Raw genomic sequence first — 14,409 nt, forward strand, 5'->3', positions numbered from 1 at the left:
GTGCGCACGGCCTGACCGAGGCGCCCCTCGGCCTTCCCGGGCTGGCAGCGCCGCCGGGCCTGGAGGACCTGCAGGTGAGATCCAGGGGGTCCAGGATGGGTGGGGGCCAAAAAAAAAAAAAAAGGACAAGCACAAGCCGGGTCTGTAATCCTATCCTAGCCGAAATCAGGAGGCTGAGATCTGAGGATCTCGGCTCGAAGCCAACCTGAGCAGGAAACTGCATGAGACTCTGATATCCGATTAAATTCCACGAGGCTCATATCCGATTAGAAGTTGAGCTGTGGTTCAAAGGACAACACCCAGGCCTTGAGTTCAAGCGCCCAGTATACACACACACACACACACACACACACACACACTAGTGACAAGTGCACTTCTTCTCAGCCTGTCACTTCCCTTGCCTGATTCCAAGGATACGTCTGGAGTCCGGGGTTAGACACATCAGGCGCATAAAGCGACCCGGCCCTGAATCCGGACCCGGTGTCTGGATGTCAGCCGCCCTCCGCCGACACTAATGGCTCCTCTCCCTCCCAGCTTGTGCAGTCGAGTCACGTTGGGCCTGGGTGCCCCGTCCCAGTCTGCTGGGGCGGCCCGCGCCTGGAGCGAAGGGAAGGCGCGGTAGACGCCTGTCTAACGTGTGGTAAGGACCCAGGTCTCCAGCTTGGCTACAGATGGTGCAGAGCCAAGACGATTCTGGGTCCCGCCCGTCGCCGCCCCAGGCAGCGGTGCAGCGCGGCGGCGTGTAGGGCGGAGCAGATGGGAACCTGGGGTAGCTGGGGCTGGGGACGCGCCAGACAACTAAGTAACCACGACACCTCACCTCACCTCACCGCCTCCCTCTCCTATTTGCAGGCGATGGATGAGCCGGGAATGAGCCTCTTAGACCAGTCCGTGATCAAGAAAGGTAAGGAACGGGGTGCCACTGCCTGGGCAGAGCCAGACGAGACGGTGCAGGCCCAGGGCTCACGGCCTCCCCTTCTTCACTTCCCCGGGTGCCTCCTGTGCGTCACCAGCCTCGGTGGCCCCGGAACACTCTTCCTGACCCAGTAGAGCAGCCGCGGAATCTGTGGGCCAGGCCCGATGCTGGGCAGTGGCATGGGCTAGGTGACTTGCTGCCGCAGTGGACAGGAGCTGGTCTGCACCCCCTCGGCACCCCCCCCCCCCGGGTGGCCTGGGGAGAGGAGGATCTGGAGTTAATTAGCAGAACGAGTTAAACCACTTTCCTGTTTTTCTACGAAGTAGGATGGAAATGTTGTTCTCATAGGTTTTGATGAATGATTCCCACTTTACGGAACTTTAGCATTTAGGACCCTGGCTAGCGCTTTCTGCTCCTTCCTTCCTTCCTTCCTTCCTTCCTTCCTTCCTTCCTTCCTTCCTTCCTTCCTTCTTTCCTTCCTAAGCTTTGGGGGCCTTGCACTCCTCTAGGGGAATTTTCTTTCAGCCATGGCCTACTATGGCATTTAGGATTAGAAGAACTGGTGTGTGAATGTTGTATATGAGGCTGTGTCCCTGTATCTCTGAGTTTAGGGTCCTGTACCTGTGTGTTCCCTTCCTTTCTTGGTGTGTGTCTTTGTTGCTGTGGGTGTATCTATGATTTGCAACTGTGTATGTTGGGATACATTGTGTGTGTGTGTGTGTGTGGTGGGGGTCTCTGTGTGCTCTATTGTATCTTTGAATTGGTTCTTCTGTCTGATGAGTTCTAAGCGTGTGGGGGTCACTCCCTGTGAATTTTTAGGGGCACTTGGGGGTTTTTGGTTGGTTTTTGTTTTTGTTTTGCATTAGTAAAAGGAAAGAGAATCATCACTTTCAAGGACCAAGTTCTGCCCATGACAGGGAAATGTGAGGGAAACAAAACAGACTGAGAAGCCTTGGGCAAGCTCCTTAGGTTTGAACTGGGTGCCTAAAACACTTCCGAGGCACATGGGGTGGATGGTGGCCCAGGATTTGGCTGCAGTTGTTTATCAAACAAGTAAATTCAAGTCCAGGCTCTGTTTGCCATGTTAGGTTCTCGGGATTTTTGCCGTGGCAGAAGGGATGGCGCACATGGGCAGGACTTCCAGGAATCAGGGCTAGAAGACCAGGAGCTGAGAGTTGGTTGATGACCTAGTGTTGTGTGGGGGGGGGGGGGAGGACCAGCCTCTCAGAATTTCCTGGAGGGATGCTTCCAGGAATTGGGGCCGGGTCACCAGAAGCTGGGGAGGGGAGGGTGCAGGGAATACTCAGTGTGCTGAACTCAGCTCTTCACCAGCAGAGCTTTTCTGGTTTTGTGAGTGGTGCCTGGCTCCACCCAGGGGGGAAGAGAGAGTCACTGGGCTGCCTGCTGGAGGTGGGACCAACCTTGCAAGCCTCCAGTTCCCGACTCCTGTTGGGACTTCCTGGGTCGGCCACAACGCTCAGCCCTGGGGAAGAATCTGATACTGCCCTTGAACCTTAACCCAACCCCAGGCCAGAAGACAGGATGCCAGGAGAGACTGGAAACCACCCAGACTTGGTTGCTTTCAAAGGTCCTCAGCTTCCCAACCTCCCACTTGTTAGCCGTGTCCCAGGAAACGGGATTTGGGCTGATGTGGCTTGTGCATTGCTGGAGTGGGGTTGGGAGGGAGTGGGGAAGGGGGAAAAGGCAGGAATGGAGGCCTTGGTGAAGCAGGTGGACCGATGGCAACCTGAGCAGGGGAAGTGGAGTCAGGGCTCCAGGCATCTCAGCAACCCGTGAAGCAAAGGGATCAGAGCCCCGGGCTTCCAGCGGAACGCAGCTTCCCGTTCCCACCCAGGCCCGGCCTTTGAGGAAGGGAGGGAAGTCGGTGCCAGCGCTCGCTCGCTCGAGGGCTTCGCAAACACCCGGCCCAGCTGGCTCTGGAGGCGGGCGGCCGGGCGGCCGGGACGAGCACTGCTCCCCGCAGGCGGTGGGTTGGCACCTGGCACCTTCTTCATCCCCAGTCCCTCCCGATGATGCCTGGGGAGGCATCGTTCCCCCCTCCCCGCACCCGCACCGGGGGCGCTGGATTACCCGAAGTCTCTCTGGGCTTGCGAAAGCGTCCCATTACCGCAGCAACTCCAGGCCTGAGCGGGGTGGCATCGGGGTCTCGCAGTCTTCCTACCCGGGGCTGGGTGGGGGGTGGGGGCGGAGGGGTGGCTTGGGGTCTCGATCTCACCCAGGAGCAGAGCCTGGACCCTCTCAGGCCCACATCTGGGCTGCGCAGGATCGGCTGGCCCCAGGCACTTGCCTGGGGCGGGGGGGGGGCAAGGGGCCCAGCGCCACCATACACTTGACCGTCCTCCCCACCATGAGGGGAAATGGGGAGCCCTCCACTCCGCGCGCGCGCGCGTTTGTCTCCTCCGTTTTAGTTGTTATCCCCGAGAAGCGGAAAAGGGCAGGACTGAGGGGGGAGAGGTAGCTGCACCCAGCAGGGGCGGGCGGGGGCCGGGGTGTCTGCGGTGATCGCCGTGGAGGGTGCGCACAGCGCCGCAGAGGCGGGCAGTGAGCGCCGGAGGTTGGGAGGGCTCCCGGAGAGGACCCGGGGCCGCGGTGTGTGTTCCATCATGTCTTGAGTTTTGAAGTCTGTGTACTTGCGGGGAGAGGCGGGGGGGGGGTACTTTTCACCCAAGCTGGGCAAATGTCTTCCCTGTGGAAAACCCAGGTAGGAGAAAATGATTGAGAGTCTGTTACACAGTCACAGCTGCAGGGGAGTGGTTCGGGGAAGAGACTTGGGATGCGTGCCACCCTCTTTCTCTCTGGGGGACCCTGGGGTGGGTGTCTGCCTGGGGCAGGGAACTCCCTCTGGGCAGACTCAGGGTAGTCAGATCTCAGGGGGTCTCCTGGACAGTGACAGATGTAAACACTTTTCCCTGCTCTTTTTCACTCTGCCAAAAAGGTTCAGAAGGGAAGTGGGGAGTTCAGCAAGCCTGAGCCTCCAAATGTATCTAGCAGTTCAGGCCTCGGGGGAGGTCACTGAAGTCCTGGGGCAGAATTCAAGAGGGTGCAAAAGACCTTAAGATCAATTGTGTGTGTGTGTGTGTGTGTGTGTGTGTGTGTGTGTGTCTGTGTCTGTGTGTCTGTCTGTCTATCTGCTTGCTCCTGGGACTTGAACTTAGGGCCTGGGCACTGTCCCTGAGCTTTTGTGTTCAAGATTAGTGTTCTACCACTTTGAGCCACAGCTCCACTTCCAGTTTTCTGGTGGTTAATTGGAGGTAAGGGTCTCATAGACTTTCCTGCCTTGGCTGACTTTGAACTGAGATCCTAGTTAGCATTACAGGTGTGAGCCACTAGTGCTTGGCTAAGATCAATATCCTACTGGTGTGTGTGTGTGTGAGAGAGAGAGAGGAGGGGGGCAGTTTCCTGGGTCTTAAACTTAGGGCTGGACTTTCTGTCCAGACTAGTTTCAAACTTTGATCATCTATCCTCACATCTCAACCTCCTGAGTGGCTAGGCTTACAAGCATGAGCTAATGAGCCACTGTTCTGAGGACTCTTAATGTGTTCTTTTAAAACTAAAAATAATGCCCCCCCCAACCCATAATGAACCACTAGAATTTTACATCCAGGCAGCATCTTATCAGGCACTTTTACAGTCCTTCCTTCCTTGGCTCCCAGGCAACTGGAAGAACAGTGTCCTGCAGAGTTGGATAGGGAGCCACCGGAGAGCATGGAGCAGGGGAAAGGAATATAGTTAAAAAAATCTTTAAAAGAAACCCTCTGGCAGTAGATAAGAAAGCAACTTAACCAGCAGGTCCCAAGAGGAGGAATGAGACTCAAGAGGGGCGTGGGAGCCTGGCTGCCTCTCCTACTTGCCTGCCTTCTTCTGCTCACCTCCATCTTTGGCCTTGAAGGAAGCACTTTGGATTATCTTGATAGTGCTGATGGAAATGTACACAGCCCTTCCCAGCACCTCACTGCTTCTGCTGAATAGAGCCCCGGAAAGTACATTTGGAATTTGAATTTTATGTTTATTTTTGTTTTATGGGTTTGTTGTTGTTTGGAGCTTTTTGTTGTTGTTCTTTTTTTATTGTTATTATAAAGGTGATGTGCAGAGGGGTGATAGTTATTTGTCAGATTAATAATGTCACCCTTTCCCTGGCTCTCTCCCAGTTTTTCCATCCTGCCCCCACCCACAAGTTGTAGAGTTTATTTTGAACATAGTATCTAGTGAGTAACACTTCCCCATTTGTTCACCCTCTTTGTTGTTCTTTTGTTTTGTGACAAACTATCACTAGACTGCCCTCCAACTTCTGTCTCTGCATCTTGAGTGCTGGGATTCTAGGTATGTACCATCAGTGACCGCTGAATACTTGCATTTATTAATTGAGATGTTGAGGTCAAATTTACACTCATGAAAAGAATACAATTTATGATTTTCTTTTGTAGCAAGTGTATGTGCTTTTATAACCACCACCATAAACTATTGGAGACATTTCTGTCACCCCTCAAAATTTCCTCATTCCCATCTGTACTTGGTCCTCATTCTCACCCAAGCCTTAGGCAACTGCTGATCTGCTTTCTGTCTATAAATTTGCATATTTTGGACTGCTGTATAAATAGAATAAATATGCAGACTTTTGCATCTCACTTCTTTTATTTAGCATATTGTTGGTTTTGTTTGTTTTTTGTTTTTGTGTGCAGGTACTGGGTTTGAACTAAGGACCTAGGCAATCTCTTGAAGTTTGTTTGTTTTTGTTGTGGTTGTTGTTGTTCTAAGCTAGTACGCTGCCAGTTGAGCCACAGTTTCACTTCTGACTTTTTTTTTGGTGGTTAATTGGAAATAATAGTCTCATGGTCTTTCCTCCTTGGGCTGGCTTCAAACCATGATCCTCATATCTCTGTCTCCTAAGTAGCTAGGATTACAAATGTGAGCCATGGGTTGCAATAGTGTGTGTGTGTGTTTGTGTGTGTGTGTGTGTGTTTGTATTGAGCTTCATTCGTAGTGTAGCATATCTCAGTTACTAAGTAGTATTCCTCTTCATGGATGTAATGCACATTTTATCATTTGGTCAATTGGTGTGTATTTGAGCTATTTCCACCTTTCATCTATTATGGTTAATGTCATGAATATATATGTTGGCCTTTGGGAAGACACAGGTTTTTGTTTTTGCTTTTGTTTTTTATCAGTTGTAGGGCTTGAACTCTGGGGCTGGGCACTGTCCCTGGGCCTGGGCACTGTCCCTCAGCTCTTCAGCTCAAGGTGAACACTCTACCACTTGAGCTACAGCGCTGCTGCTTCTGGCTTTTTCTGTTTATGTGGTGCTGAGGAATCAAACCCAGGGCCTCATGCATGCGAGGCATGCCCTCTACCACGGAGCCACCTTCCCAGCCCAATGACACAGATTTTTCATTGCTCTTGTGGAAATTCCTAGGAGTGGAATTGTGGAAATGGGTGGTAAATATGTGCTTACTTTTCTTTTTCTATTTTTGCTTTTGCCAGTCCTGGGGCAATGCCCCTTAGCTTCTTTTGTGCAAGACTAGCACTCTACCACTTGAGCCTACAGCACCACTTCTGGCTTTTTCTATTTATGTGGTACTGAAGAATGGAACCCAGGGCTTCGGGCATGCTAGGTGAGCACTCTACCACTAATCCACATTCTCAGCCCTATGCTTAATTTTCAAAACTTTTAATCAATGGTGTCCATTCTTTAGAAAGAAAAACAAGAAGCCAGGCACCGGTGGCTCATGCCTATAATCCTAGTTACTCAGGAGGCTGAGATCTGAGGATCACTGTTCAAAGCCAGCTCAGGAGGAAAATCTATGAGACTCTTATCTCCACTAAACCACTAGAAAACCAGAAGTGGCGCTGTGGCTCAAGCTATAGAGCGCTTGCCTTGTGCTGATAGAGCCAAGGAATAGTGTCCAAGCCCAGAGTTCAAAGCCCCACTATGGACAAAAAAAAAAAAAAGGAAACCAAGAAATTGCCTACCTGTTTTCTTTCTTTTGGGGGGGGGGAGGGGGTCTGGTCGTGGGACCTGAACTCTGGGCCTGGGCACTGTCCCTCAGCTCTTCAGCTCAAGGCAAGCGCTCTACCACTTGAGCCACAGCACCACTTCCAGCTTTTTTCTTTTTGCTTATGTGGTGCTGAGGAATCGAACCCAGGGCCTCATGCATGCAAGCAAGGCAAGCGCTCTACCACTGAACCACCTTCCCTACCTGTTTTCTAAAGCAACAACACATTTCGACTAGCAGTGTATGCCAGCTTCTCTGCACTCTCAATTGCACTCAGTATTATCTGTTATAAACACTAGTGACATCTCAATATTACCCTGATGACTAATGATATTGAGCACTTTTTAATGTGTATTTTAGCCATTAAAATTTTTTTTTATTCCAGTCCTGAGGCTTGAACTCAGGACCAGGGTTCTGAGTTTTTTTTTTTTGTTTTTTTTTGTTTTTTTTGGTCGGTTGTGGAGTTTGAACTCTGGGCCTGGGTGCTGTCTCTCAGAAATTCACCTCAAGGCTAGAGCTCTACCACTTGAGTCACAGTGCCACTTCTGATTTTCTGGTGGTTTTATTGGAAGTAAGAGTCTCACGGACTTTTCCTGCCCAGGCTGGCTTTGAACTGTGATCCTCAGACCTCAGCCTCCTGATTAGCTAGGATTACAGATGTTAGCCACCAGTGCCCAGCTTCCCTGAGTTTTTTTGCTCAAGGCTAGAGCTCTGTCACCTGGGCCACAGCTCCACTTCTGGCTTCTTTGGTGTTTAATTGGAGATGAGAGTCTCACAGGTTTTCATTTCAGAATCCTCAGATCTCAGCCTCCTAAATACGATTGTAGGCACAAGCCACAGGCACCCACCCTACTTTATTGTTATTAAAGGATCTTCATGTGTTTTCTACTATTACCTAGTAATTATTGTATATTAGCTTATTATCTTTCCCCCTTTTTATTATAAAAATGATATACAGAGAGATTACAGTTATATAAGTCAGGTAATGAGTACATTTCTTTTTGGACAATGTCACCTCATCCCTCATTTTCTCCCAATTTTTTCTTCTATTATTATCTTCTTATAAGGCTTCTCTTATTATTTTACTTTATTTTTGGTAAATGTTCTTTGTATGATCTGGAAACATATCCTTTATCCCTTCTTCTCTCTTTTTCCCTCCCTCCCTCCATTCTTTCCTGGCAAGCATTCTACCATTAAGCTACATCCCAGTCCTTGATTTGGGAGACAAAAAAATTTCCTCTGTAGATCAGACTAACTTCAAACTCACCATCTTTCTATCTGCTTCCCAAATGCTGGTATTGTAAGCATATCCACCATACCTTTAAGACAGAATCTTGTTAACAAGACTGGCCTTCAACTCAATCCTCTTGCTTCAGCCTCTTTGACTGATGAGATACAGGCATGTAACACCATGCTCAGACATCTTCTAATTTTCTTAATTTGAGGTTCAAAGTTTTGAATTTTGATGAAATCTAACTTATCATTTTATTTTATTTATTTGTATATTTATTTATTTATTTTGATCGGTTGTGGGACTTGGGCCTGGCCACTGTCTCTGAGCTCTTCAGCTCAAGGCAAGCACTCTACCATTTGAGTCACAGCACCACTTCTGGTTTTCTGGTAGTTAATTGGAGATAAGAGTCTCATGGAGGGTTGGGAAGGTGGCTCAGTGGTAGAGTGCTTGCCTTGCATGCATAAGGCCCTCGGTTCGATTCCTCAACACCACATAAGCAAAAAAAAAAAGCCGAAGTGGTGCTGTGGCTCAAGTGGTAGAGCACTAGCCTTGAGCTGAAGAGCTGAGGGACAGTGCCCAGGCCCAGAGTTCAGGCCCCACAACCGGACCCCAAAAAAATTAAAAATAAATAAATAAATAAATAAGAGTCTCATGGATTTTCCTGCTTGGGCTGGCTTTGAACTGCAATCCTCGGATCTCAGTTCCCTGAGTAGTTAGGATTACACGCTACCAGTGCCCAGCTCATTTTTTTTGGGGGGGGGGTTCCAGTTGTGGGGCTTGAACTCTGGGCCTGGGTGCTGTCCCTCAGCTCTTCAGCTTAAGGCTAGTGCTCTACCACTTGAGCCACAGCGCCACTTCCGGCTTTTTTCTTTTTGCTTATGTGGTGCTGGGGAATGGAACCCAGGGCCTCATGCATTGCAAGGCAAGCGCTCTACCACTGAGCCACCTTCCCAGCCCCTAGCTCATTTTCTTTTATGGTTTGTATTTTTGATGTTCTTTCCAGATCGTTTTCTTTTATGGTTTGTATTTTTTTTTTTTGGTCCAGTCGTGGGGCCTGAACTCTGGGCCTGGGCACTGTCTCTCAGCTCTTCAGCTCAAGGCTAGCTAGCGCTCTACCACTTGAGCCACAGCACCACTTCCAGCTTTTTTCTTTTTGCTTATGTGGCACTGAGGAATTGAACCCAGGGCCTCAGGCATGCAAGGCAAGCACTCTACCTCTGAGCCACCTTCCCAGCCCCTTTTTATGGTTTGTATTTTTGATGTTGTAACCCTGTCCAACCCATGGTCCTGAAGATTTTTCTTCTCTCTCTCTCTCTCTCTCTCTTTCTTTGTGCTGGTCCTGGAGCTTTTACTTAGGGCCTGCGTACTATCCTTGTGCTAGCACTCTACCACTTGAGAGGCACAGCTTTACTTTTGGCTTTTTTGGTGGGTAATTGGAATCTAGTCTCATGGACTTTCCTGACTAAGCTGGCTTCAAACTGAAATCTTCAGGTCTCTGACTCCTGAGTAGCATGAGCCACCATGCCTGGCTTCTATATTCTCTTCTAGAAGGAATTGTAGAGCGTTTGTGGGGTGTGTGTGTGTATGTGTGTGTGTATGTGTATATGTATGTGTGTACTTGGCCTAGACACTTCTCAAGGTTAGCACTCTACCATTCAATTGAGGCATAGCTCCACTTTTGGCTTTTTTACTGGTTTTAATTGGAGGTAAGAGTCTCATTGACTTTCCTGCTGGGTCTGGCTTTGAACTGCTATCCTCAGCTCTCATCCTCCTGAGTAGCTAGGATTACAGGCATGAACCACCATAGCCCATTGAGAATTGTAACTCTAACATTTACTGGAAGAATTTGTTGCACCCTCAGATTTAGTAGCCAGATGGTACCTAATACCTGTGGCTATAGATTTGGGACAGGGTGCTTATTCTGACCAGCCAGGAGCTTTGTATCTGTGTCTAGTCAGTATGTGAATGGGTTCTGCATGTGTCACCAGGGGGACATGATGAATGGACCATTTCTGCTAGGGTTTATTTTGGCAAAGGCTAGCCTGTGGATGTGGAGGACAAATGGCAGTGGTTTTACTTTGCAGTCTGTGCTAGTTGAATTCCCACCTTTCTGACAAACCCTTCCTTGGCCCTCCTACTTCCCTAATCTTGCTTTCTATTCTTGCTGTTTTTTTTTTTTTTGGTTGTTGGTGGTGGTGTGGAGGTATTTATTGTTGTTGTTGTTGTTTTTGTCAGTTGTGGGGCTTGAACTCTGGGCCTGGGTCCTGTCTCTCAGCTCTTCAGCTCAAGGCTAGCACTCTACCACTTGAGCCACAGCACCACTTCCAGCCTTTTCTGCTTATGTGGTGCTGAGGAATTGAACCCAGAGCCTCATGCATGCAAGGCAAGCACTCCACCACCGATCCACCTTCCCAGCCTTGTCCAGTCACTTTTATGACACATGTTCATGTTTGCAGAAACAGAAACCACCTCACATACAGCTTAGATCTTTCTCCTTCTCAGAAAGCTAGCCCTCAGAAGACCCCTTTGAATAGAAGTTGAATGGAATAAGTATGTCCTGTTCCTCTATCCCCTCCTCTGGCTAGGAGAGATGGGAGATGGGAGAGTCACTTTGTTCCTCTTGTATATCTATAAGATATAGAGGGGGTGTCATAATTTATTTTTTTCGGTCTGTGACAGTGTCTCGAACTTGGTATCTGTTATGTTCACTCATTAGCTAGCACTCTGCCAACTGAGCCATGCCTCTAGCCACTGTAGTGTATCCTTTAAGTTAAGCCTGAGGTATAAAATATATACAGTACAGCTGATGTCAGACCAAAAGCTATGGAGATATGGCTCAAGTGGTAGAGCACAGAGCACTAGCTTTGAGCAACAAAAGCTCAGGGAAAGTACCCAAGTCCTGAGTTCAAGCCCCAATACCGGCACAAAAACCAAAACCAAAATAGACACAGTACAACATGAGAGATTTGGCCCAAAGCCTTGAGTTCAAATATAACAAATATATATTACAGTATACATTTTCAGGTGTCTATTTCTATGAATTTTTATCAATTATATACATAAAGTCATGGCACCACTAAAACCATCAAAGTATAGGTAATTCTGTTGCTTCAAGTCTTGTTAAGATTGAGGGGCTCAAGTGAATAGAGAGTGGGGAATGATGCTCCCAAGCACACACACACAGGTTGGGAGATATGGTGGGAATGGGGGTGGGAGTGGACTGGTGGGATTCTAAGGATTCTACTGCTGACAGATTTGAGTGTGTGTGTGTGTGTGTGTGTGTGTGTGTGTGTGTGTTTGTGTTTGTGTTGGTCCTAGGGCTTCAACTCAGGGCCTTACTACTATCCCTGAGCTTCTTTTGCTTGAAGCTAGCCCTCTACCACGTGAACCATAGCTAAACTTCTGGGTTCATAGGGGCTTTATTTTTGTAGTTTAGTAGAGATAAGAGTCTTGGGGGCTGGGAAGGTGGCTCAGTGGTAGAGTGCTTGCCTTGCATGCCTGAGGCCCTGGGTTTGATTCCTCAGCACCACATAAGCAGAAAGAAAAAAAAAGCCGGAAGTGGCACTGTGGCTCAAGTGGTAGAGCGCTAGCCTTGAGCTGAAGAGCTGAGGGACAGCGCCCAGGCCCAGAGTTCAGGCCCCACGACCGGACCCCCCCCGCAAAAAAAAAAAAGAGTCTCACAGACTTTTCTGCCTAGGCTGACTTTGATCCTCAATCCTCAGATCTCAGCCTCCTGAGTAGCTAGGATTTCAGGCATGAGCCACCAAGGCCCAGCAGCCTTTTTATTTTTAACAAAAGGAACATGTAGCCAGGTTCAAGTAGAGCACTAGTCTTGATCAAAAAAAAAAAAAAAAATCTCAGGGACGATGCCCTGACCCAAAGTTCAAGCCCCAGTACTGGCCAAAATATATAAATAAATGTACTATTAGGAAGTTTCCAGATGTGACTCAGATTGGTTTTGTTTTTGTTTTTTTGGTTGGTTGTGGGGCTTGAACTCTGGGCTTGGGCACTGTCCCTGTTCTCTGCAGCTCAAGGCTAGCGCTCTACTGCTTGAGCCACAGTGCCACTTCCAAGGCATTGTTTTTTTTATGGTTAGAACCTGCACAACAAATTGGGATCAGGTAAGAGCAGTAGGGAGGAGCCAGAACAGCAAGGAGAACAAAAAAGGTTGTTATACATAATGGTTAGGCACATGACCTTGAGAATCAGAGGCCAGAGTTCAAGAGGCACTTCTGCTTCTTACTTGCTGCTCCTTACTAGATTCTTTGAACTTTCAGCTTCCTCACTGGGACGTGGGGATGTGGCTAGCAGCACTCGGGGAGGGGGCGGGGGAGTGTGGCTGGCACTCACTGACAGATAGGTGGCATCAGGCCACCCAGCTTGTGATTCTCAGGGAACTGAGTAGGCACTAATGGGGTTTTAACCTGCTGAATGAGGCATGGCTTCCTTTTATTCTTTCCTTCCTTCCTTTTTATCATTCTTTCATTCTTTTTTGCTGGTCCTGAGGCTTGAACTCTGGGCATGGGTGTTATCCCTGGGCTTTAGAATGCTCAAGATTAGCACTCTACTACTTGAGCCACTGCTCTACTTCCAGCTCTTTGTGGTTAATTGGAGATAGGAGTCTCATAGACTTTCCTGCTTGGGCTGGCTTTGAACCACGATCCTCTGATCTCATTCTCTTGAGTAGCTAGGATTACAGGTGTGAGCCACTGGCACCTGGCCCATGGCTTTCTTTCAGGAAGATCCCTCTGGATCAGGACAGGAGGTTCAGAGCAGGAGCTGTGTAGAAATTGGTGGGAAGTGAGCAAGTGTCTGTGTGCATGCAGAGAAGCGGCACTAAAGGCAAGTTGAGACTTAAATGCTATATATAGGACAAGGTGATAGGTGAGATGTGGCCAATAAGAGAAAAAGGTCACAAAATGTTCTGGCTGGATGGGCAGATATGGTTGGGGAAGCTTATCCAGAGAGGGGAAAAGCTGGGGGGGGGGGAGAAACACCTCTGGTTGCTAAGGACAGGGTTGGCTTTGTTTACCACTGTGTTCCTGAAGCCTAGCACAATTCGTAGGACATAATAGGTGCTCAGCAAGTATTTTCCAGCAGCTGGAAGGCTAAGAGCACTGCCTCTGGGACCACAGCCTAGATCTACACTGGTTATGAGTCTACCAGGTGTGTGATCTCAGACCTACTACTTCACCTCTCTGGGTTTGAGTCTTTGCATCTGGACAATGGGAATAATAAGGAGACTCCCCTGTGGGTTGTTCTGAGGGTTCAGGGGGTATAGTGAATGCTCAACAATTGTTAGCCTGATTCCCACCTGGATCCCCACTCCTAGAGCACATTCAGGCCTTGTCTATAAGGGCTCCTACTTCCTTGAAAGAAGAGACTTCAAGGGTTCCTCTGAAGAAGCAAGTACCTCAATATCACCTCTCCCCCGGGCTAAACAGGAAGATGAAGACTAGAATGGGAACAACTCACTCACTTTTCTTCTTTCCCTCCCTCTCCCCTTTCCTCCCTCCCTCCTTCAGACCCTTTCTCCCCTACTCTTTCCTTTCCTTCCTTCTTTCCTTCCTTCTTGCAGTTACTAGGGATTGAACCCAGGGCCTTGTATATGCTAAGTAAGTGCTCTGTCAGTTAATTATTCCTTCCTTCTTCTCTCTCACTCTTTCTTCCTCTCTCTCTCTCTCTCTCTCTTTTTCTTTTCTTTTTCTTTTTGTGCTGGTACTGAGGCTTGAACTCAACTACCACTTGAGCCTCAGTTCTACTTCTTTTTGGGGACTAATTGGAGTTAAGAGTCTCATACTTTTTTTTTTGGTCGGTGGTGGACCTTGAACTCTGGACCTGGATACTGTCCTAAGCTCTTCAGCTCAAAGTGAGCCCTCTACTACTTGAGCCACAGCGCCACTTCCAGTTTTCTGGTGGTTAATTGGAGGTAAAGAGTCTCACGGGCTTTCTTTCCCAGCTGTCTGTAAGCCATGATCCTCAGATCTCAGCTTCCTGAGTAGCTAGGATTATAAGCATGAGTCACTGGTGCCCAGCTCTCTTAGACTTTTGTTCTCTGGGCTGGCTTTGAACCTCCATCCTCAGATCTCAACCATCTGAGTAGCTAGGATTACAGGCATGAGTTACCAGTGCCCTGCTTTGCTTTTATTTTTTTATTTTTTTTTGGGTCCGGTCATGGGGCCTGAACTCTGGGCCTGGGCACTGTCCCTCAGCTCTTCAGCTCAAAGCTAGCGCTCTACCACTTGAGC

At 48.6% G+C, this 14,409-nt stretch overlaps 1 protein-coding gene across 1 annotated transcript in view; it reads left to right on the plus strand.

Annotated features, from left to right (window-relative positions):
• Tfap2e (transcription factor AP-2 epsilon (activating enhancer binding protein 2 epsilon)) overlaps positions 1 to 14,409 on the plus strand; it is a 19,585-nt gene that overhangs the window by 810 nt on the left and 4,366 nt on the right. The window contains exon 3 of the mRNA XM_013034051.1: positions 456 to 904. Within this exon, the coding sequence (XP_012889505.1) occupies positions 456 to 904 (449 nt within the window). The remainder of the gene's footprint in view (positions 1 to 455; positions 905 to 14,409) is intronic.

This window comes from Dipodomys ordii, unplaced genomic scaffold, assembly GCF_000151885.1.
Source record: "Dipodomys ordii isolate 6190 unplaced genomic scaffold, Dord_2.0 Scaffold181, whole genome shotgun sequence".
In the NCBI taxonomy this organism is placed as follows: domain Eukaryota; kingdom Metazoa; phylum Chordata; class Mammalia; order Rodentia; family Heteromyidae; genus Dipodomys; species Dipodomys ordii.